Raw genomic sequence first — 23,327 nt, 5'->3', positions numbered from 1 at the left:
TAAATGGCAACCTTTCCAGTTTTTCAATGCTCAGCACCGTATAGTCTGCTCCCCTTTGTGCCAATTTGATCTGTTTATCAGTGAGATTGAATTCTGAAAACAGTGACGTAGTATTGATTAAACGCCAAGGCACATAGCCTGAAGGAAGGTTTTGCAATGTCCACCCTAATAGCATGATAGAACGTAGTTGCGACTGATAATGTTGCAACATGACCAAATCCTGTTCCATGATGTCTATGGCAGAAGACACTATGCTGTCCAAAGAATATATCCTGGACGGCATAGTCGTTAACCCATTGTCAACCACAGAGAGAGTTTTCTCTAAATTAATACGATCAATTTCTCGTATTCTTTCTGCAGTCTCTGCTTGCGTAATCTTCCATGCTACATTATAAGCAGCATAGATACCGGCATATATAAAACGTTTATGACGCGATGTTCTTGGTCCTAGGAAGAATTCCCTAAGATCAGCGCCATCTTTAAGTAAAGATAAGTGTTGCTTTACATCCTTAAGTGTAGATCTTTGTAGCCAATCAAGGCACAGCTTCCCTACACTGTATGTTGTAATCATTCCTGGATGCTGTCTCTGATCATTTCTCGGGTCTGGCCTAGTGAATGTGAAACCCTGTGTTTTGTTCAGGAATCTATCTTGACAGTTGTTTGTGTCTGTGGGCCAGATTAACCATTTATTCCAATTTGGATCTGTTCTGTTGTGATGCAAAATAGTATGTACGTCGACCTCCCCCTCTGAAGTGTACTGCTATCAGGTTTAGGTGTAGGTGTAGACGGATTGTTGAGGCCTTTTATCTTGGCTAACCCAAGACAAGACATCTGTTGGACAGTGTCATTCAAAAACATAATTTGCCCAGGGATGATACAGGCTCTAAACATAGCTTCTATACCCTGTACCTGCCAATCTTTTGTACCCCAGACAGTTTTTGTCTCAATGTTGTCTTTCCAAAAGTCGAAACCTAGTTTAGACAGTTGGGAATAAAAGGCTGCAGAATAAATCTGTTTGGTATTTGCCAACATACTTTTCATTTCTGTTTTGTTTACATTTCTAAAGTAAAATGATTCCGGATTGGATATATTGAACCCTGAAAAGTACAGACATTTTCTTGTAAATGTTTTTGAGCTACCCTTTGGTGGCGTAGGACAATGTTCCTATTGGTTATACATTGATATATTTCTAGGAGTTGGAGATTTATGCAAGAAAGGTGACCATAATGATTATAATAATACATTTGTTCATAGTCTGATGAACCTTCAAAATATTCATGATTTGTAAATACTGCAGACATTTCTAAGTCTGACATCATATTAGTAACAGTCTCAAAGTCCCAATCATCAGAAAAGGTACTTGATGAAACAAAGTCACTTAATGAAATCTTGAACAAGTGTGGAATCTTCAACAGCTCCAACTGGCCAAAAATGTCATAATCAGTTCTGTCCCAAGCTATACCCCCTGGTTTAGGAACGGCTTGTTGTGTACCATTTTAGGACCCTATTGTAATGTTCCCGATGCATGCCCTTATATAGGTAGAAAATACCATATCCTTATATCCTTGGCCTTAGCTCATGCAGTCCAAATACGGCAGGGATATTTCCACTAGTTCCGAAAATCTACAACCATTTCTTGGAAAACTCGGCTTCAGCAGCCAGGGACTTTCCCTTGCTCGAGAACTGACTTGTCCAAGAACTCATGGTGTTTTCAAAGAACTGAGACACTTTTATGACGTTATTATGTCCACCTTTACGTTAAACTCGGCAACTTCAAGGTATAAATATGCCCACACTTGCCTTAGCAAACACACTGTGGTTTGGAGCAGTTCGACTATCAACTTGCCCGACACATCCTGCTACAGCAAGTGCCGAAGGAAGCCGACCCTCCAGCAGATGCACTGAGAGAGACGCTGTCTTTTCTCCTGCCGAGAAATCCAGCTCCAGTGTTTCCAAGCTACCCTTGCGGGTTGCTGGGAAATCGAGTCCTGAGCCTGACCTTCTTCATTCAAACCAAGGTACGGAGCTGATTAGACCCTAAGAGAAATCTTGGACAGATTCTTGGCAAAAGAATACTACATTTATGCTACACCTCACTTACTTCTTCCCTCGTACTAAGCTTAGGTTAGGTACATCGGGTTAGGTGTATTTTAGAAGCACCAGTTGAGTACTTTTAGCCTCTGTTATTTATGTATGTATTTAGCTATGGTTTAGGAACCATACAATGCTCTTACAGTATTATTTTATTCTACTCTTTTTAGTGTATGCATTATATTTTGCAACCAGTCTTACAATTGTAGCAGTTAATTTCTCATGCTTGAGAAAGAAGACTCTTCAATAAAACCTTTTAATGAAAACGCCCGCCTATCTATTTCTCTGCACCTCCGGTGAAATGAAGCATGCACAATTGACTAAGTGAAATATCTATCTATTGTTTCCACGACTCTGAAGATCAGTTTATTCTTGGGGAAACAAAGTTGTCATTTTTATGCGGTTGTCAGAAACTAATCCCGTTTTGTTTATTCGAGAAAGTTTCTAGTGACCTCTGAGCTATCTGGCACTCACAATTAAGTCTAATATATTCGATAGAGACCTAGTTAACCTCAGTCCTACGTCAAATCTATAGGATATATTATTCCAATACGCAGAGCCTATTGGGAATATAGGAACTACACTACAGGCTGGGATGTTCACTGATGACAAGTCTCTTTTTTCATGATGAGATGATTTGTGTGGCTTGAGTATGTGATTTGTAAGCTATTGCTACTTTTTCACCTTCATTTAAAGTTAAGTATGTGAATCCGCATTGTCCTGGAATGACTTGGATCACTAAGTTGCGTATGTTTACGCGTGTTTGCAAATGTGTTGTTGCTAACATGTCTGTTTGCAGTGAACGCAACATTTCTGTGTGTTTTTGTGTCCAATTTACTGTTTTAAAATCAGGTTTGATTAATTCGTAGAGAGGTTTAACTCTTTTTGCGTAGTTTAGAATGTAAGTCTTCCGCAATTCAGGAAACCTAGAATTGACTGTACGTTTTTCAGCGTTTTTGGAGGTTGGAGCAGCACACACTTTTCTAAAAAGTTGGCTGCTAGGCTTTTGCTCTCACTTGATAACTCATATCCTAGAAAAAGGACGTTGAGATGGGCAATTCTCAATTTCCTGAAATTGAATTTATACCCCTCAGAGGCGAAGCCCAATATAATGGTGTTCACCCTGTTCAAGTGCCTGTTCAAGTCATCGTCTGTCAGATAGATGTCATCTACGTATGACAATGCTTCATCATCATACGTTTGTAGTAACGCGGTTACCCTCACTGAAAATAACCCAGGACTATTCTTGAATCCTTGAGGGAGACGACAGAAGTGACGTTATGTCCCCATGATTGAGAAAACGGTAAAATACCTACTTTCTGGTGCAATGTTTTGACAGAAGAAACCGTTAGAAATATCTAATGTGGTTTTATATTTTTTACGCACAATGTTATTCATTAATGCTGCACTGTGTGCATTTTGTACTGCAAAAGTTTTGCAACAAGAGTTTAACAGGTACATGCATCATTGTATGAATTTGCGATTCCTAAATTGCGAAAATTAAGGAATCGCAATTTAGGAATCGCAAATTCCTAAGCATCAAGAAATCGCAAAAGTTTTTGTGATTTCTTAATTTTCCTTATTTGTGATTCCTTAATTGCGAATCGCAATTAAGGAATCGCTTTACATTGATTCCTATGGGCCTAGAGGCCTATAGGAATCAATGGGAAGGCATTCTCATTTTGCGAATTCACAATTAAGGAATCGCAAAATGAGAATGCAATTTCAAGGGTGCAGGGGGTCCAAAGGACCCCCCCCCCCCTGCACCCCTGAAGTGTCACGTAAGTACATTTTACTCACATACATGTCCCAAGGGCATGTGTGTGTATAAAATATAAGTTGCAAAAATGCACTTTTGTGCATTTTTGAAACTTTTCGCAAACTACCATGAAGGTTTGCTTCATGGTAATGTTTCCCTTTCTAATTGCGAATTCGCAATTTCAAAAAAAATCATGCATAGCATTTAAGAAATCGCAAAATTTGCGATTTCTTAAATGCTATCGCAATTCAAGAAATCACAAAAAATTGTGATTTCTGAAATTGCGAAAAATGAAAAAAAAAGATGCATCCCAAAAAAGGTTTTTGCATTCGCAAACAGCCGAATTTTGCGATTCGCACCGTTTGAGAATGCAAAAAAGCTTGATGCATGTGGCCCTAAATGTCTGTAATCCAATACTAGACGATATGCATTGTCTGGTTTGGAGACAGGAAACAAAGGATTGTTCATTGATGAGGTGCATGTTTCAATCACCCCTTGGTATTCAAGTTGATCTAAGATCACACTGACCTGTTTTTTAGCTTCTTGCTTAACTGGGTACTGCCTTTGTGCAGTTGGTTGATTTTTTAACTGGATTTTATGGTGAGGAGAATCCTCATCCCATCCTACATGATTTTTGTATAATGGAGGAGGTTGGGCAGCTGCCCATATCCTGGCATACATATATTTTAAATGAATTGGAATGTGGTTGGAGAAGGCTGACATAATGAAGTCTTCGCCATGTGGGCACTCCCTGACAAATTGTGGTGGCCAGTCTTGTTCAGCTAGAAGAATGTCATAACCCTTAGAAAGCCTCTCCCAAAACAGTGCTCTCACTTTTCTTGACATGTCTTCCTCCATTTGGAGTGTTACTTCATATAACTTATGTGGAGAACTAACCCTGGTATCTGCAGTTTCAACGTGGATGAATTCATTCAAGTCCACTGTCTCCAGATGATCCTTCAAGTTCTTGTGAGCTATGGTGACTTTTGCTGCGCTGTCCAACATTGTCTGAGCCCATTCCCCGTTCTTGAGTTGTGTCCTCAAGATCCTCGGCATGTCTGATTTTTAGACCTGTTACCTTCTTTTTGGTGAATTGAGGTTTCCTGTTTTTCTGAACGTGTTGATCGTCTTTGGACTTCACGCGTTCTTCCTTGTTTTCTGACCGTCCTCGTCTTTCGGATTTCTGTGACGAAGTCTGAAAGGTACGAGAGGAACGTGTATCAGTATCTTGATAGCTATCAGGTTTTCTCAAATTATCCCTGTTCCTGAGGTTATACCTCCTTTCAGAGAGCACCTTTTGAGGAGACCTACCCCTGGAATGAGAACACTTCTCTTTAGAAGTTTGTTTGCTATTTTCCCACTTCTTTTTAAAAGGAGTGGGAGTGTTTTTGGTAAAGACCTTTTCAGGACTTTCAGACAGTTGGGGTTTAACTGTATAATTCTATAAAATGTTGTATGTTACTAAGTAAATCTACGTTCGACATTGATTCGATGTCAGGGTCAGGTGTGTAGCTGGCTAAAGCCAGCCCTATTGCTCCTGGTCTACCTAGTGGACCGAGCCTGGTAATGTGATTTAAATGTTTTAGGGCGCCTTTAAACCAGACTGCATGCTCTTGGTATGTGAGTGGAATTTCAATATCCTTGAAGGGAATGTATTCCTCTGGTGGTTCATCTTCTTTGTAGAAGTGAAACACATGTGTTATTGGATTTGCTTCAGGGAAGACAATCCATGAATAGAATACCTCTGTCTGGTGATATTCATGTGCCTCTATCACAAAAACTATCCTACCACCTCTCGATGTTAGGCCATATATAAGTTTTATAGTGATGGCTTTCCTTAAAGGTATAGGAATGCATATAGCATCCTCGTCGGTTTCTTGGAAACCTGTTAGGTTAAATGATGCTGGAACAGCTGCGACTCCACCCTTCTCGGTGCTGTTGTCACTATCCGGCATTTTGTTGACTGTAAGTTTGCAAAGCAAGTTTCAAGGAAACAAAGATAAGGTGCACAATATATTGGAACACTGTATCCTTCAACGTTGAACAAACCAAAAAGCTAATATATAGGATTTTTCATCCTACTCAGCTATGGCTGATATTATCCTTTTACCCACTCCAGACGTCTATTGGAGTATTATGGAAAAAGGGGTCTCTGAGAAAAGCACAACTGAGTTACTTTAGTATCTAGCGTTAAATTAGTGCCTTACCAAAAATTGGGCGCCATGTCGTGTAGTTCCTATATTCCCAATAGGCTCTGCGCATTGGAATAATATACACTATAGATTTGACATAGGACTGAGGTCAGTATGTCTCTATCGAGTATACTAAACTTAATTGTGAGTGCCAGCTAGCTCAGAGGTCACTAGAAACTTTCTCGAATACACAAGAAGGAATTACTTTCTGACAACCGCATAAACATGACAACTTTGTTTCCCTAGGACCGGAACAAATATCTTCAGAGTTGTGGAAACAATAGATAACTATTTTACTCAGTCAATCTTGCATGCTTCGTTTCTACAGAGTTTCAAAGAAAATAGAGAGACGGGTGTTTCAATAAAAGGGTATATTGAACAGTCTTATTTCCCATGCAAGAGAGGTGAACTGCGCCAATCGTTAGACAGAATGCAAAGTATAATGCGTACAGCGTAAACAGTAATATAAAATAATACTGTAATAGCATTGTCTAGTGCTATGACATATAATAATACATACATAAATAACACAGGCTAAAATACTCAACTGGTGCTTCTAAAATACGCCTACCCCAATGTACCTAACCTAGGTCTAGTACGAAGGAAGAAGCATAGGTTTAGTTTTTGCCAAGAATTGCCATAGGTTTCTCTAGGTTCTAATCAGCTCCATACCTTAGAATGAAGGAGGTTGGTATCTCTGTCTCGGACTCGATTTCCCAACACCCTGCAAGGGGAGTCAGAAACACTGGAGCTGGAATCTCGGCAGAGGAGGACAGCTTCTGATCAGTGCGTCAGCTGGAGAGTCAGGCTTCCTTCGGCACTTGCTGTAGCGAGCTGCGTCTGGCAAGTAGGTAGTCAACCTGCACCGAACCACACCGTGCTTTGCCATAACAAGTGAAGGTATATTTATACCTTGAAGGTGTTTAGGAATGCCACCTTTGATGTAAAGTCAGGCATATGAACGTCATGGATGAACCCCTAAGGTTCATGTATAATAAATGAGTTATTGGAGAAATCAATATCCAGGCTAGGGGAAGTCCCTTCTGCTTAAAAGTCTGGTTTTCCAAGAAATCGTTGTGACGTTTGGTGAACGAATGGAAGTAGCCATGCCTGTAGTTGGGTAGCATGGGCTATGCCTAAATAAGGGCTTGCATTCTATGCCTATATAATGGCAACATGAATTGTACCTATATAAAGGCATGAATCGGGAAAATTCATTCGGAATCTAAAACACCATACAACAGCACTACCCCGAGTAGGTCTTTGACTGCACTGCTTTGCTGCTCCTGAAAGTCAATAGCTTGGTTCCCACTTTTGGGTCTGCAGTATAGAAGACATCATAACACCAGAAGCAAAAGATTCCGCTTTTTTCAATTGAGACCCATTAAGGGTTTATGTTCCTGGGACCCTCCAACCTCTGCCCCCCTCTCCCCCGCCCCCCCATACAAGTGACAAACATTTCTTGGAGGAAAAGTCGGGAAAACTTCAAATTCTGTGATTAGCAAAATGTATCAACCTGAAGGGAGACGTTTGACATCTTTCCACCCTTATACTTATGGCATGCGTCTCACTCTTAATAAACAAAAACATTCATAGATGAATGGCTCGCTCATGGAATTTGTGTTTACGTCACATGCCTGCGGAGCCCTGCCACCCTTGGAGAGTCCAAGATGCTATTGAGGCAGTGCAGACAGGTTGACTGGGGAATGAGGGGACTGAACTTGGTTGCTGCATCACAGGTATCATTCGATATGTTTGCAGCCCATGGCATCCTTCAGTTGGTCCCTAGTTGTCCAGCGAGGTTGCATTTGGTGATGACTTTTAGGTTAATCGTACTCCAGGAAATGTATGAGTTGCCCACTTACATCTGAAGTAAGACACAGTTACACACCGAAAATGCTTTTGATTCAGCCCCGGAATTTCAGCAGTAAGTCACACCTAAGATATGACTAAAACCTACATACTCACAGAAAAGAAAATTGTGATTGGGACCCTCAATGTGATTTGTTTACATGGGGTTGAATAGGTCAATATTGAAACATGCCGTCTATAGCTGCAACCTGACGTCCATACACCAGAACCCTATTCTGGTCCCATTCAAACTTCCCGTTGTCTAGAAAAAAACAGGAAATGATTCTTCTAATATCAAAGCTTTTGCATTTATTATACAAATTGTTTTTCCCCACTAAGCAATGCCTGCTTGCTTGCTATTTACGTTTACACTTTTCCTCAACGTTTCTTATAATAAACAATGTCAGCACATATCTCATATTTCATGTAGCAATCCAAGTGTATTTTGAATGGTCTGTTAATCCTGTTAAGGTAAAACATTGGAAAATATTTGATTATTGACTGATTTGTCTAAATCTCTAAACCTTGACTATTTATTGCTCGACGGAAGTTCGGAAAAAAAGGCTGTGCACACGTCCCATTTTAGCAATCGTAGGTGGTTGCTTTGGTAGAAATCGTGTTGGTTCGTATGTTCCTGGACCAGGCGTTTTCTGAAAACACAAAAATAATACCATACATAGAAGTTAAATATGTGATGATCTTGAAAAATGAAGGCAGCAATCGATTTGTGTGCGCATAATTAAAACTGCGTGTTTAATTCAAGCAGAACATCATGAAAAAACACGCAGAGAAGGTAATTGCTAGAAATCTCTTTCTATTTTAAAAATCTCTCAATATGACAGCTTAGCCACCCAAAAGAACTCACACATAAATGATTTTTGAAAAATAAAACGTGCTCAGTGAAAAATTATTTTTAAAAAACAAAAACATTTTCTGGCTAGTAAGGCCCCCTATCAGCCACAATGAACTTGCCCCACCAGAATAACTTAATAAACAACCCCAAATAGCGCGGCTTGAGTGCTGTGCTGGATGTCGGCTCCCTTGTGAGCTCCTTGAAGCTGCCACTGCGCCAGCACATCCGGCGCCACTATGTTGCTCTTCCTCGATGGATTTTACGACAGTGGGGACTCCTCCGCAATGGCGGAGGAGTGTCGCCACACTTCCTGGCTCAGAGCCGGCAAAACTAAAATAAAACAATGTTCTTGCATTGTTTTATTTTACATTTGCTGGCTCTTAGCCAGCGGTGTTGGGAGGGGCAGGGCCGAGGCATGGGAGGGGGGAGGAGGAGTGCTAGTGCACTCCACTCCCTAAGTGCTCATGTGTGTATGGCTGGCCGTCTCAGGCCGAGCAAAACACACACGCGCACTTAGGTTTTCTCCAGCCCAGCTGCATTGAGCAGTGGGGCTGGTGAAACCCCACAGACACCCTGTTCTGGGCAGAGGATCTTTCCTGGCTGCTCAAACCAATCCCTGTGATGCTTTTCAGTGCAGGGATTGGACAGGGAGTCTGTCCCAGGGGCTCCTGGGACCAGGCAGGAAGAGGAGAGGCGGCGAAAGTTTAAAAGACACTGGAGGCAGCCGGCAGGCAAAAGGGAGGTTTTTAGGTCTCGCCTACGCAGCGCACATGAGCTGCATAGGAGAGACCTAATGCCATCGGCACAACTTAGGGGGCAAAGACGTGCATGCCTTGCATTGCTTGCAATGGCAACGCGTGCACGTCTGACGATTTCCTTACGGGAGCGCGCGGTGCCATATTGTTGCGTGCTCCCACAAGGGAATCGCACAGGTCCCCTCCCCTGCTGCGGAGGCGCGTGCTTGTTCTTGTAAAATTATGGTGTCGGAGTGAAAGTTGTGTGGGTGTCTTGACTGCCGTAGCAATATTTTCTTTTTTTGCACAGTGGTGTGCTGGTGGTGCGTGCCTCCACAGCCCGGTGTTCGGAAACATCTATAATTAGCCCGGGCCCGCTAAGCTGCAGCGGTGACAGTATCCGTGCCTCTGAGACACAGGACTCCTGTCTCTCCAACGCAGCGCAGAGATGCCTGTGAAAACCTATCGGACTGGCAAGCAGCAACACCGGCAGCCATTAAGGGGCAGGCTCCTGCAGAAACCAGCACATGCTGTCTGGACAGTCTGTGCGCATACCTGCGTGGGAAGTGCGCGCGTGGTGTGCTACTTCGGATTCCTGCGTGAAAAGTGCTTGCCCGCGTTTTTTTTTTCACAACAAGTTTTATTGAGAGGTACAGCAATAGTAAAGACATTGCTCTCCACAGTCAGATCACCACCAAGCATCATGTCACATTTTACCACGAGTACAAAGTCAAATCGATAAAGCAGAGGAACACCTGAAAACCCCCCCTTCTTCCCTCCTCCACCCACCAACCCCAGCCTCCCAACCGCCCTTCTACCCACCCCTTATCCCTCCCTAACCCCATGCACGTGAGTATAGAAAACAGTCAGTGCTTGGTCGTAGTGTGCTAGGTATGACGCACTTCTTAGGCCCATTAAGCGTCCTCTACCCGTAGTTCCTCCTCTAGTTCAGCGGGGGGTCCAATATCAACCCTCTATACTCCGCCCATCGCTTCCATATCTTAAAATGTTTACGGGGGCAACCTCTGGCCTCAAATACAGGTCGCTCCAGTCCCATGCAGTAGTCCAGCCCAGCCTTCCATGCACACAGGGGGGGGCTCGCTCTCCCTTCCATGCGCGGGCCAGGTCCCTCTTGGCAACAACAAGCCCCAGCAACAACAAGTGACGTTTGTACATGTTGCCACCTATACCCTCCAAAACATGGAGAAAGCCTAATCGAGGGGTACGGGGTAGATCCCATCCCAATACTTCAGATAAACAACTCCACACGCCCCTCCAGAATCTGACCAGCCCAGTACACGACCACACCGTATGCAGCAGCGTACCCGTTGCAGCCCCACAGCGCAGACACTCCGGAGACCCAATCAGTCCCGCCTTCCACAACCGCTCCCTGGTGTAATAGGCCCTGTGTAAGTACTTAAATTGGATCAGTCTAAGTCGTATTGCAATGGCAGCCCCTCGTGGGGACTCCAGGGCCTCCCTCCAATCATCCTCATCCAGGGGACCCACATCCTTTTCCCAGGCTGCCTTGAGGGGAAGCAGAGTGGCGGAGCAGTGTGTGACCAGTGTTTGATAGATTCGGGACACCTTCTTATCTCCAAGGTCTCCCATGAAGACTTTCGCTTCAATGGGGCTAAATTCGGGGAGTAACTCCATGCCTGCGATGCTGGGGGCTAGTGCATGGCGGAACTGTAGGTACCGAAAGAACTGGGTCTTGGGCATGCGGAATTCCGTGCTGAGTTCCTGGAATGATTTGAGGGTGACCCCAGTCAGCACCTGTCCCAAGGACGAGATCCCAATGGCGTCCCAGCCGTCAAACCCCTCCAGCGTGGCCAGTGCGGGAAGCCGCCCATTCCTCCACAACGGAGTCTCCACCATCAGTTTACCCCACCAGCCCATTCGGCGCAGCGCCTGTCGCCATACAACAAACACAACGCGCGTGACACATGGCAATGTCCGTCGCAGCCTAGCCGAGTACAGGATCGTGTGGAGAGTGTTGTGGCCCATCAGTGAGCGCTCCAGAGCATATGCCGGGTCTCCCCTGTCACCATACCACCATTCATTAAGTACCAATAGCTGGGAGGCCTGATAATAGGATAACAGGTCCGACGTGGCCAGACCACCACAGTACGTGGACAGGAAGCATGTCCGCAGCGCCACTCTGGCGGCACCCCCGGCCCACAGGAAGCGACCCAAAACGGAGTTGACCTGCCGAAACCACTGGGGGGCAATTAGGTGCGGGTAACTCTGCAACTGATACAACAGGCGCGGGAGTGCTACCATTTTAAAAATCGCTGACCTCCCGAAAATAGTCAGGGGCATCCGGGACCATGTTTTCACGTCCGCTTGGACCCTCTCCCACACAGGCACTATGTTGCGCTCCCAGGCAATATCCACGGATTCTGAGAGAAACACTCCTAGGTATTTCAAACCCCCAGTCGCCACCTGCAGCGCTGATGCCCAGGGGTCCGCCACCATCCCGCCACCCAGCACCCACAAAGTGGACTTACGCGGGTTCAAACATAGGCCCGATACCTCCCCGAAAATGCGCATAATTTCCAAAACTCGGGCCCCTGACCTGCGGAGATCGGTAAGAAAGAAGAGAACGTCGTCTGCATATAATGCAATTCTATCTGTGGGGCCCTCACTCCACTCAAAGCCCCGCATCTGCGCGTCTATGCGCACCCAAGCGGCCAGAGGCTCCATAGCCAGGGCAAATAGGTACGGGGAGAGGGGACACCCCTGTCGGGTCCCCCTACCAATCAGAAACCTTCCCGAGACCGCCCCTGAGACACGCACCGACGCAGAGATATCGGTGTAGAGTAACTTAACGTAGGAAAGAAACACCGGGCCCAAATTGAGACGAGGCAGGAGTGCAAATAGGTACGCCCAACTAACCGAGTCAAAAGCTCTATCAATATCCGCCAATAGCAGAGCCGCACGCTCCCCCTTGGCCCCCATGGCAGCAACTGCTGCCTGTGCCCATCGAATGTTGTGCCGCGTCGCCCTGCGCGGCATGAATCCTGCCTGGTCCGGATGGACCAGGTCCGTCACATACGGGAGCAGGCGGTTTGCCAACGCCTTCGCCAGTATTTTAGCTTCGATGTTGAGCAGGGAGATTGGGCGATAGGAGTCATGTCTGTCAGGGGGTCTGCCCGGCTTCTGAAATACCACAACCTCGGCATGGCGCCAGTCAGATGGTAGTCTGCCCTGTGTTCTTGCCACTTCTAGTGCACTGCGGTAATGGGCACCCAATTGGAGCTGAAATTTCCTATAGAATTCACTCGGAAAACCACTCGGCCCTGGCGCCTTACCCGTGTTGAGCTGTCCCAATGCGTCTCCTAATTCTTCCGCCGTGAGGGGAAGGTCTAATAACGTCCTGGTCTCATCCGAGACCGCCCTCGGAGGTAAGTCATCAATAAATTTAGCAACCTCATCTGCCGATAGACAATCCCGCGGAGCATATTGCGCCGTGAAGTAGCTAGCAAAACTCATCGCCAGTTCCGTCGGGTCAGTAATCGCCACTCCGTCCTCAGCTGTGAGGCCCGGCAACGTGATCGGTTGGAACGTACGTTGACATAGCCTGTGGAGCATTGTGCAGGACTTATCCCCCCACTGATAGACTCTGCTCCGCGTAGCCAGCCACGCTTGCTTAGCCTCATCCAGTAACACAGACGCATAAGACTGTTGTGCCTGCAGGAGCAACCGCACCCCGATCTCATCTCCCCCTCCCCGGCATCGCAGTTCTAGGGTTTCCACCAGCGTGGCTGCTTCAGTAACCGCCTCACTGCGTCGTCGACGGGCCGCCGCGCACCACGCAATGTCCACTCCCCGTATGGTGGGCTTCATGGCCTCCCAGGCTACAACTGCGTCTATGTCACCCACTAGGTTTTCCTGCCAGTAATGGGCAATCGCACTCCGTAAATGTTGGATATAATCAGGCTGCTGCAGGTGCCACGAGGACATCCTCCACCGGAACGGCTGTCGTTTCTTAGACAGTTCAACCCTGACCGCCACAGGGGAGTGGTCAGACAGCCCTCTCGGCAATATCCCTGCCTCCTGCACTCTGTCCAGATACACAATGGGCACAAACACATGATCCAGTTGCGAGAAGGAGCCATGCACCGCAGATACATACGTGTACTCGCGGACCTTGGGATGCATATGGCGCCACACATCCACCCAGCCCATTCCCTCCACCAGCGCACTCAATCTGGAAGGAGGGGCAGCTGTCAACATCCCCCGTAATCTCTGGCGGTCCATACAGGCATCCATCACCTCATTCCAGTCACCCCCCACCACAGCCAAGGACTCTGGGATGTCTTCCCATACCGCAAACAGCCTCTCAGATAAAGACCACTGCAAAGGAGGAGGGGCATAAACACTCCCAAACACCACTGGCTCAGTGCCCACCATCCCTTTAATAAAAATGTAGCGACCCTGTGGATCTACCCACTGTCTCTCGTGGATGTAGGCCAATCTGCGATGCACCAAGATAGCAACTCCTCTGGACCCCCTAGAGAACCCAGCATGAAACACCTGTTGATAGCCAAACCTCTGCAGGCTAAGCACCTTCGTACCCATCATGTGCGTTTCTTGTAGCAATAGCACATCTGCAGCCTCCCTCTTCCCCCACCGCAGAATTGCCCCCCGTTTGATCTTGTCGAGCATCCCCCTTACATTCCAGGTTACCACACGCATGGACTCACCGGGGAGCCCTGGAGGTACATCAGCCAGCATCGAGGAGAACTATCCAAGCAGGCCCTCTGCGCCACACCCACGCACTCAGCACCAACATCAGAAAATCAGAAATACTCACGTGCAACCCCCCCACCCATCCCTGGTCCCCCCTACAACAACAACTGCCCCCCTGCCCCCCTCAACCCAAGTCAACCCCCACTCCACCCCTCCGTCCCCCCCCTGTCCCCCAAGCCCCCCACCCCTATACCTCATAGAACTCTGAAGTACCTGTCGCGGCATGGGCAACCTCGGACCCACAACAGAGGATCCAAGGCCAACCATACCAATGGATCCCAACACCCCTGAGAACAGTAGAAACAACCCCCCCAGTCAACTCCCGCCCTAGAAGAAGGCTGGTAGCCCCTATAGAGTAGCCACCCGAACCCTTTCCGCAATCCCACACATGCTTAAGACATTCTTTAGAATCAGCAATACAGACAGTGTTCGCACCTCCAAGCTATAGGACTCGGCCATTCGACTCTACTCAGCCGGAGCCCGTGGCATCAACAGACAAACACTGTTCTCCCCAGGCCTCAGTGATCTTGTCCGGATTGATCGGAGTCCACAGTCCCACTATCTTGCGTCCCACTGACGGATTTGGATCGCTTCGCGATCTGGACCTCCGGTTCCTTCCGCTCTGGACAGGTCGGTCTCCCCGTTCCCGCGACGACTCTCTCGAATGGCCTGGGTTCAGTCCCGGTTGGGCATGCGGCCTGATCCGCACCGCCTCGTCCGTCCACTTAAAGACATCCTCTGGGGTATCAAAGAAGTGTGTCCGCGACTGGAAGACCACCTGCAGGCGGGCCGGATACAGCAGGGAATACTGGATTTTCAGACCGCGCAATTTCGCCTTGGCGGCAATAAAGGAATGTCGTTGCTGCTGCACTAGCCTGGTATAATCCAGAAATATCATTATCTTCTGATTTTCAAAGGAAATGGAGTCCCTGGTCCTTGCCTCCCGTAGGATAGCGTCTCTATCATGATAATTCAAAAGTCTAGCTATCACTGGTCTGGGCCGCTCACCCTCCGGTGGCCTTTGTGTTAGGGCCCCATGAGCTCGTTCTATCACAAAGCAGTTGGATAGAACCCCCGGGGGCAGCCAGCTCTCCAGCCACTGGGACAGAAACCGCTCCATATTCCCTTTCTCACACCTCTCCGGAAAACCAACAAAGCGAAGGTTGTTCCTGCGCGCGCGCCCTTCGGCATCCTCCACACGGAGCGCAAGGCCCCGTTGAATGTTTTCCATCTCCGCCATTTTCTGCTTCAGGGTCCGACATCGTCTTCCACCACCGAAATCCTGGATTCCGTCTCTGTGATTCGGGCCACAGCATTCCGCAGGTCCTGACGCAGCAGGGTCACATCCGCACCCACTGCCCCAATTTTGGCATCTAGCATATCCCGTGACTGTGTGATCGCTGCCATAAGCGCCGCATTGTCCGGTCCTGCTCCATGCCCTCCTCCAGATGGCCCTGGCCCCCCACTGGGTCCTGTGAATTTATCAATGGGCCCCTGCTTGGATGGACCGCCGCCACCCCTGGTCATAATTGCAGTCAACCTTGGGGCCGCTATGTTATGAGCGCAGGCACTAGCACGGATACCTCACACCTTCAATCCAATGCAGCTCTTCTGCCCTCGGGCGTGGACGACCCTCACACCACTATCACTGTTGACCGGGTCGGTCAGGACCAGCGCTCGCACCACCGGCCAGTCACAATCAGGTCCCCGGTCAGCACCCACCTCGCGGCGGCCTCAGTTCTCCGCAGTCTCGTGGTCAACTTGCTTTCGGGCCTCTGCCCTAGGCCGTCGGGCACAGCGACCCCACACTCCCCAGTAGTTGTCCTCCCATGCCTTGCTGCCTTAAATGCTGATATTTGGGCCCCAGAAGAGTCACTCACGGTGTATAATCCACCACCAGGCTGCGCACAATCTGTGAGGGGAAATGTAGCAGCGCTCCACCCAGTTCACCGGAGCAAGTCACACACCAGGGGTCCCAGGGTCCCCGGCCCACTCACGAGCCCTCCGGCCAGGAGGCACCAAAATCAAGGTCCCGGCCTCTCTGGTTAGGACTAGGCCTCAAATCACCGCCGTCCAGGTATCCGCATCAAGTGGCCCAGGAGCGTCGCTTATGGTACCGGACAGCTCCCAGCCCCGTCCGCTGCCCTTGTCCCACCAGCGGTCTGCAGTTCAGGGCCAAGGCCGGCCACAGGCGCCTCCACCAAAACTCAAGGCCCCGGCTGGGCCGAGGCGACGTAGGCCACGGCTCTCCTCGGGCATCTTCCGTGCTCCAATCTCCACCGCAGCCACCGGCGAGACAACTGGGGGCCAGTCCGCTGCTCCACCACCTCCAAGAGGCTCCGGGCCCAGACCAATGTTCAGCGCGATCAGCCCACTCACAAGCCCTCCCGGTCAGGGGATGCCAAAATCCAGGTCCCGGCCTCGCTGTTCGGGACTAGGCCTCAAATCGCCGCCGGCTGGTCAGCCGCATCAAACGGCCCAGGAGCGCCGCTTACGGTACCGGACAGCTCCCAGCACCTTCCGCTACACTTGTCTCACCAGCGGTCTGTAGTATGGGGCCAGGGCCGGCCCACTCACAAGCTCTCCGGCCGGAGGCGCCAAAATCGAGGTCCCGGCTTCGCTGGTCAGGACCAGGCCGTAGAGCACTACCGGCGGTTCCGCTGTGCCAAACGGCCGAGATGCGCCGTTTTCAATGTCGGAGAACTCTCTGCCCCTTCCGCTACACCTGTCCCACAAGTGGTCCGCGATTCGGGTCCAGGGGCCAGGATAATCAGCCGGATATGTGTCGGGCCGGCGGGAGCTCTAGCAAGCTGCAACCGCCATCGTCGCCCGCTAAGCCACGCCCCCCGTGCCCGCGTTTTAACATTGTTTTCTTTCTCGTTCTAATGTGTTAATCCACATGTTTGCAATTGGATTCTAATGCCGCCGCCTCCACTTCCGCCCATGAGATGAGCGTCTCAGAACGAGGGGACGGGTGTTTAAAAGGTGCTTTCATTAGACTGGAGTAAACACTTCACTAATGATGTTTTCGGTAGTAGGCGAGCAGCGACGACTTTTGCTCGGTCTGTTGTGTTTGTATGCCTTCTGCATGATCTGAGTGGATTTGTGTGCGTTTCCTTTTTTAGTTGCACAATACCAGCATCGTTTCATTTTAGAAGTGTAGCGTAGCACATCTTTCCTTCCCGAGCAGGGGATTATTCCCAGGGGCCAGATGTTGGCTCCAGGCCCTGTGTATTGAAGCTCTGCCCTTTAACAAGCCAAGCACAGCAATGTGAAGCTGGAACCCTGTCTTTGGTGAGCAATTGTCTTTTTTTTTTAATTGTCTGCCAAAGGCTGCTCTTGCACGATTCCTGTTCAGTAAGGTCTGGGTTTTTTTCTTTTTTCAAAAGGCTTTTAATCGTGGTCTTGTGAAGTTTGTTTACAACGGAAGAAAGTGTAGTAGTGGGTGCGCAGCAGACAGAAAGCAAGCTCCCGCCTTTCACCGACAGGACTTTGTACTCTGCTTGAATATTTTCTTTACTTTTCAGACTTAAATATTGTGGCTATATTGTCATTGTACAGGGGGTCTATAGATTCGACATAATGTAGAGTCAAGCTGCTGGCCATCTGCCACCATGCGCCTGATGTAGGACGGGTAGACAAGGCCACATATTGAACGAAGTTAAACCATGCATAGCGATTGGAATAGTTGATTTTCTATAATTTTTTTTATTTATGGCGACCATTAAGTCTTAATTCCCGTCATTCACCTCAAGGTGCCACACTTCATGTCGTTTTATGGGCTCAAATGTGACTAAGTGAGCATTCCTTTACTAGAAAAGAAACTGCGTCCTATAATAAACATCTAATCCTTTTGTTCTTTTGAGTGCACATTTTCTAATGTAAATCTGGACGTGATGCAAATTGAATAACGGTAAGCATTTGTTGAATGGCACTTGAACGGTGACTTGACAAATGTAACTCACTAAAGGTTATAACGCTCAACTGCTATCCCAGCTCTCGGTGTATGTAATAGAAGAGTGCTGATTTATGTGCCGAATATCCATGACTGCGCGTTGTGTAACATTTCAGGGAATATGTGGTACTAACCAGTCCAGAGGATAAAACAAATCATTTGAGACAACGCATCAATTGACAGAAAACTCAGTGGATTGCATTCTTGGGGCCTCATTTATGAGGCTATGCGTCACTTTTACGCCACTGGTGCGTCACTTTTTGTGACGCACCAGTGGCGTAAAAAATGCGCCTTGTTGCGCCATATTTACAAAGTGACGCATCTAGGTAGATGCTTCACTTTGTACCTGCGCCAGGTATAATGTATGCAAGGGGAGCGTATTGACGCAAGAAAGGGTCGTAGAAGTGACGCAGCGAAATCTATGTGATTTCACTGCGCCACTTCTAGGACACAAATGCCTCAATTTCTTATGCCTGCCTCACAGCAGGCGTGAACCTGACGCAGGCCATTTCACATGGGCCATGCCCCATGTGAAAGGATACATTGCTGGAGTTGCGTCACTTTTGTGACACACTCCAGCAATGTGTCACTTTTGCGCCATACAGATACGTCAGAAATACTGATGTATCTGTAACTCCTTGCACAATGATGCGTCATACTGTAAATATGACGCATCATTGGTGTTGCGAGGACGGCGCAGTGAAAAGTGACGCATCGCTGTTTTCACGCAGCGATGCGTCACTTTTCATAAATGAGGCCCTCGGTTTACAAGTGGAGTTATCTTGGCACATCATGAGCTGAGCATGGAAAAGCCTTGGGTTTGTGTATCTGAGTACCCTCTAGGGCACTACCGTAGAAGATGATGTGTGCATTTTAGACACGTTTCTCGAGAGAGTGATTAGTTGTCTACTGTTCATCCATTTATTTGCTTCATGTCACTCTTCTTTAAAGCCTCCTTAATTGGGCAGTGCTGGCCCAACGCCACTTCCGATCATTGCTGTGGAGCAGAGACCAAGCACAGATTGTTTCAACTTTAGTCAGTGTCAGTCTGCTGCTCCTAACGTGATTCAGGTACTATTTCTTCCCCTCTCTCTCTCTCTGCACCTGCCTACTGCTCCCTCCATAGCCCTTTTTATATTCGTGTTTAATTTTGTTTAAGCACTGTGCCAGAGTGTGTGTATATTTATGAGGTCTCCTCATGTATGTCTTGCCATCTTCCATGCTCGCTGCCCGTGTGCTTTTTCCCCACGTTTCCATCTTTCTCATTCTTCTCTCCTTCCGCTGCTGCTCACCCTTCCTGTTGCTTACCCCCTTATTGCTTCTTCTTATCTCAAGCCCCCAGGGAGGCCGGCGCAAGGAGGCAGGGCCGCGGGGGAAAGCACAGGGGGGCGCCAAGAAGGCTGGGCAAAAAGGGAAGAAGCGGGCATTGTAGTTCGTCGAGGAGGTGGGGGAGGGGGGGGAGCAGGGGCGGCCCGCGAGGCAGTGGTTGTGTTTGGAGGGCAGGGGGGGTGGGGGATGACGTAGGGCCCCAGGTAGTGCTGCCGGGGGAGGGGGGGATTCATAAAGGGGGTGGTGATGGACAGAGTATCTGAATTAAGCAGAACACTCCTACCCAGTCAAAAAATCAGGGCTTGATCCATCACCGTTTTTTAGCTCACTGCACGAGGGGGAGGGGGGCAGTGGGGAGGGAGGGCGGGGGGCCGGGGGTGGTGTGGGGACGGGGGTGGTTGAGGGAAGTGGTGCAGCAGGAGGAGGGGGGCCGAGGGGCGCAGAGCAAGGGGAGCAGGGTGGAGGGGGCGGTTTGCCCACTCTTAATTGAGGAGACTGAGGTGGAAGAGGAGGTGGGGGGGACGGGGGGAAGGACACGGAGCTAGACTGGAGTTCGTCATCGGAGGAGGAGGGAGGGTGTGGGGGGCTGGCGTCGACGGGGCTGCGGGGGTGGGGTGGGGGGAGGGACCAGGCGGAGGGGCGAGGCAGACCTGAGGCCCTGGGAGGGGCGCGCGGAGGCGACAGGGTGGCAAGCGGGAGGGGTGGGTCTGGGACGGGGGGGTGGGTAGGTGGGGGGGAGGCAGGGGGGAGGGTGGGGGCGGGTTGAGGTGGCGGGCGTTGGGGGGTTACGGCGAGGGGGAGGGGAGCGGCATGTGGGGGCCTGGGGTGTTGGGCGTGGGGGGGGCGGGCCGTGCTGGGGGCCAGGGGGGTGGGGTGGGCTGGGGAGGGGGGGTGGGACCTGGGGGGCGGGGGAATTCCGTCATGCCGCGGAGGTCATTCGGCGGGATGGGAGAGGGGAGCAGCTATGGGATGGGGAGTTGGGGGGGAGCGGCACGGGGGGGGAGAGGGGGGGTGTTTCTACCCTGGCATGCTGGACTCCACCTTTTTTCCTTGGCAGGAGCTGTTTGCGAGGCGCTCGGGGGAGCAGCATGCGGCTCCCACCCACCGAGGAGATGGGACGGCTCTGTCTGGTGCGGGCGGCCGTGCTCCAACGAGGGACCTAAATCGTGACCGCGGCGACTGGAGGTGGGATGCGTCTCCGACAGCCCCTCCCCGAAGGGTCGTTACGGCCGCCGGGGGTGGGGGAGTGAGGATGGATGCGAATAATTCTGATTTGACTGCGAGTGTGGAGGATGGGGGGGCGAGTGTGGACTTGAGGGAGTTGATGCGGGTGTGTCGTGAGAGAGCGGGTTTGAGCCGGCTGGAACCCCAAGTGGGGGGCCGGAGTGGTGTGGAGCCGGCTAATGGAGAGTCGGAGGAAGAGGGTGAAATTCGGGAGGACGGGGGGCTTGTAACATTGCTAGCAGTGTATTACAGGTGCCAGCACGGCAGGATGTGCCCAGAGTGACGGCCCCCTCAGTTCCACTGGTTAGGCGGCGGGTTCCAGCAAGGACGCCGACCTTGACGCCAGGTAAGACAGTTGACGGTGCGGGCAGTGGCAAGCGGCGTTGTGTGGAGGTTTCGGTGGGGACTGGGGGCGAAGGGGAAGATAGGTGGCGGTTAGTGCGGGGACGGTATGTACAGGATGCGGGAGTTGGCACGGACGGCGCGGCGCAGGGCGGTGACGGGTCGAGCGCGGGCGGCGGGGCAGCGGCGGCTGGTGAGACAGAGACGGCGGGGGGAGGGATGGAGAGTTGCGTGGTGCCGGTGCGTAAGTTACCGTACATGGGGCTGACCAAGCCGCTGGGGGCCCACCTTTCTGCTGCAACGAGGGAAAAGATCTGGAAAGGGGAGTATATTGACATCTTGAAGCTTCTCCACCGGGAGTTGACGTCCAAGGAGGGGTCGAAAGAAGAAGAGCAGGAGTTAGCGAGGCGCCCAAAGGTGCCTCTGACGTTAGACAACTGGTCTGCGGCGTTCCTCATATACGCGAGCGTGTATTGTGAGACGTTCCCGGACCGGTGCGTCGCTCTGTTTAAATACATGGATGTGGTGCGGAGGGCCCAGGTGACTTACGCCGGTTATGCGTGGTCAAACTATAACAAGGAATTCCGGGCGCGCATGGCGGCTGACCCGGAAGCGCAATGGGGGGAGCTGGATTCGGATCTGTACCAGCAAACGATGGGAGGGGCCAAGTTTGGCCACACCATTTACATGGCGAGCGGTCTGCCGCTGGTGCCGCCCCCCTTTGCGGCCCGCCCCACCCGTGGGGGGGTGGGGCAGGGAGACTCTGGCAGCCAGGCCGCAGTCGGGGCCTGCTGGGACTTTAATAGAGGAGCCTGCGGGCGGGCGGCATGCCGTTTCCGGCACGAGTGCTCGTCATGCGGTCGAAGGCACCCGGTGCTGCGGTGTTGGGGGCTCGGGGGCCCGCCGGGGCAGCAACCTGTGCAGGGAGGTGCCCCAGCCAGAGGGGGACAGAGTGGGGGGAGGGGAGGAGGCAGAGGGGGAGGAGCGGAGGCTCTGGGAAAAGGCTTGTACGCCGGTTAGGATTGAGCGGATGGAGCCTTGGTTGGCGGCGTATCCGCGGGCGGAGGATGCTGCTGTGCTGTGTCGGGGTTTTCGTGAGGGATTCAGGCTGGGGTACGAGGGCCCTCGGATTGCTCGCTGGGCGGACAATCTGAAGTCGGTGAACGCACATAAGGGCATTGTGCGGGAGAAACTTTTCAAAGAGGTCAGAGAAGGCCGGATGGCGGGCCCCTTCAAGGCACCGCCGTTGCCGGGCTTGATCATTTCCCCCATCGGGGTGGTGCCCAAGAAGGAGGAGGGGCAGTCCCGACCGATACAGCACTTGTCTTGGTCGGAGGGGGAGTCGGTCAATGCCTACATTTCGGCGGAGTTGGCGTCGGTGACTTACTCGTCAGTAGACGTCGCGCGGAGGCTCTTTGCGGCGGCGGGAACGGGGGCGTTGATGGTGAAATGCGATGTCAAGTCGGCGTTCCGACTGCTTCCGGTGCACCCGGCGGATTACCAGTTGCTGGGGATCCAGTTCCAAGGTCTCATCTTTGTGGACAAGGCGCTGCCGATGGGGTGCTCCATTTCCTACGCGCTATTTGAGCGCTTCAGCTCATTCCTACAGTGGGTTTTTTCCAGACGCACAGGCTCGGAGTCAGTGACGCACTATCTGGATGACTTCTTCCTGGTGGGGCGGCCCGGTGCGGAGGACTGTCAGCGGCAGCTGGATGGTTTGGCCGGGTTGATGGGGGGATTTGGGGTTCCCTTGGCGCCAGAGAAGACGTGCGGTCCCAGTACGGTGTTGTCCTTTCTCGGTATCGAGCTCGACTCGGTCGCCATGGAAGCGCGCCTACCGGAAGACAAGAGTCAGCAATGATGGTTCTGGTGGATGGACTGTTGTCAAAAAGGAAGGTGACGGTGCGAGAGGTGCAGGTGTTGTTGGGGCATTTAAATTTTGCTTGCCGTGTGGTGCGCGCGGGCCGAACGTTTTGCCGGCGTTTGGGTTTGGCGTTGTCCGGTTTGACTTTGCCGCATCATCATGTGCGCCTTTCGGCAGGAATGAAGGAGGACCTGCGCATGTGGCGGGCGTTCTTGGAACGGTTCAATGGTGTACCCATGGCGCCGGCGGAGGACTGGGAGAGGGACGTCACCATGTACTCGGATGCAGCGGGCGTAGGTGGCTTCGGTCTGTACTGGGAGGGAAAATGGTGTGCGGAGCAGTGGCCGGAACAGTGGCAGGCGGGCGGGAGGAGCGTTG

General features: G+C 50.6%; 1 protein-coding gene across 2 annotated transcripts in view; it reads right to left on the bottom strand.

Annotated features, from left to right (window-relative positions):
* Window positions 1-7,540: 7,540 nt before the first annotated feature.
* STPG4 (sperm-tail PG-rich repeat containing 4) overlaps window positions 7,541-23,327 on the bottom strand; it is a 349,889-nt gene continuing 334,102 nt past the window's right edge. For both annotated transcript variants that reach the window (XM_078647099.1, XM_078647098.1), the window contains exon 8: window positions 7,541-8,543. In XM_078647099.1, the coding sequence (XP_078503225.1) occupies window positions 8,427-8,543 (117 nt within the window). In that variant the 3' untranslated portion in view covers window positions 7,541-8,426. The remainder of the gene's footprint in view (window positions 8,544-23,327) is intronic.

Source organism: Lissotriton helveticus, chromosome 6, assembly GCF_964261635.1.
Source record: "Lissotriton helveticus chromosome 6, aLisHel1.1, whole genome shotgun sequence".
Classification (NCBI taxonomy): Eukaryota; Metazoa; Chordata; class Amphibia; order Caudata; family Salamandridae; genus Lissotriton; species Lissotriton helveticus.
The sequence above is the reverse complement of the archived record's forward strand: the minus strand, read 5'-3'. Positions and strand labels throughout refer to the sequence as shown.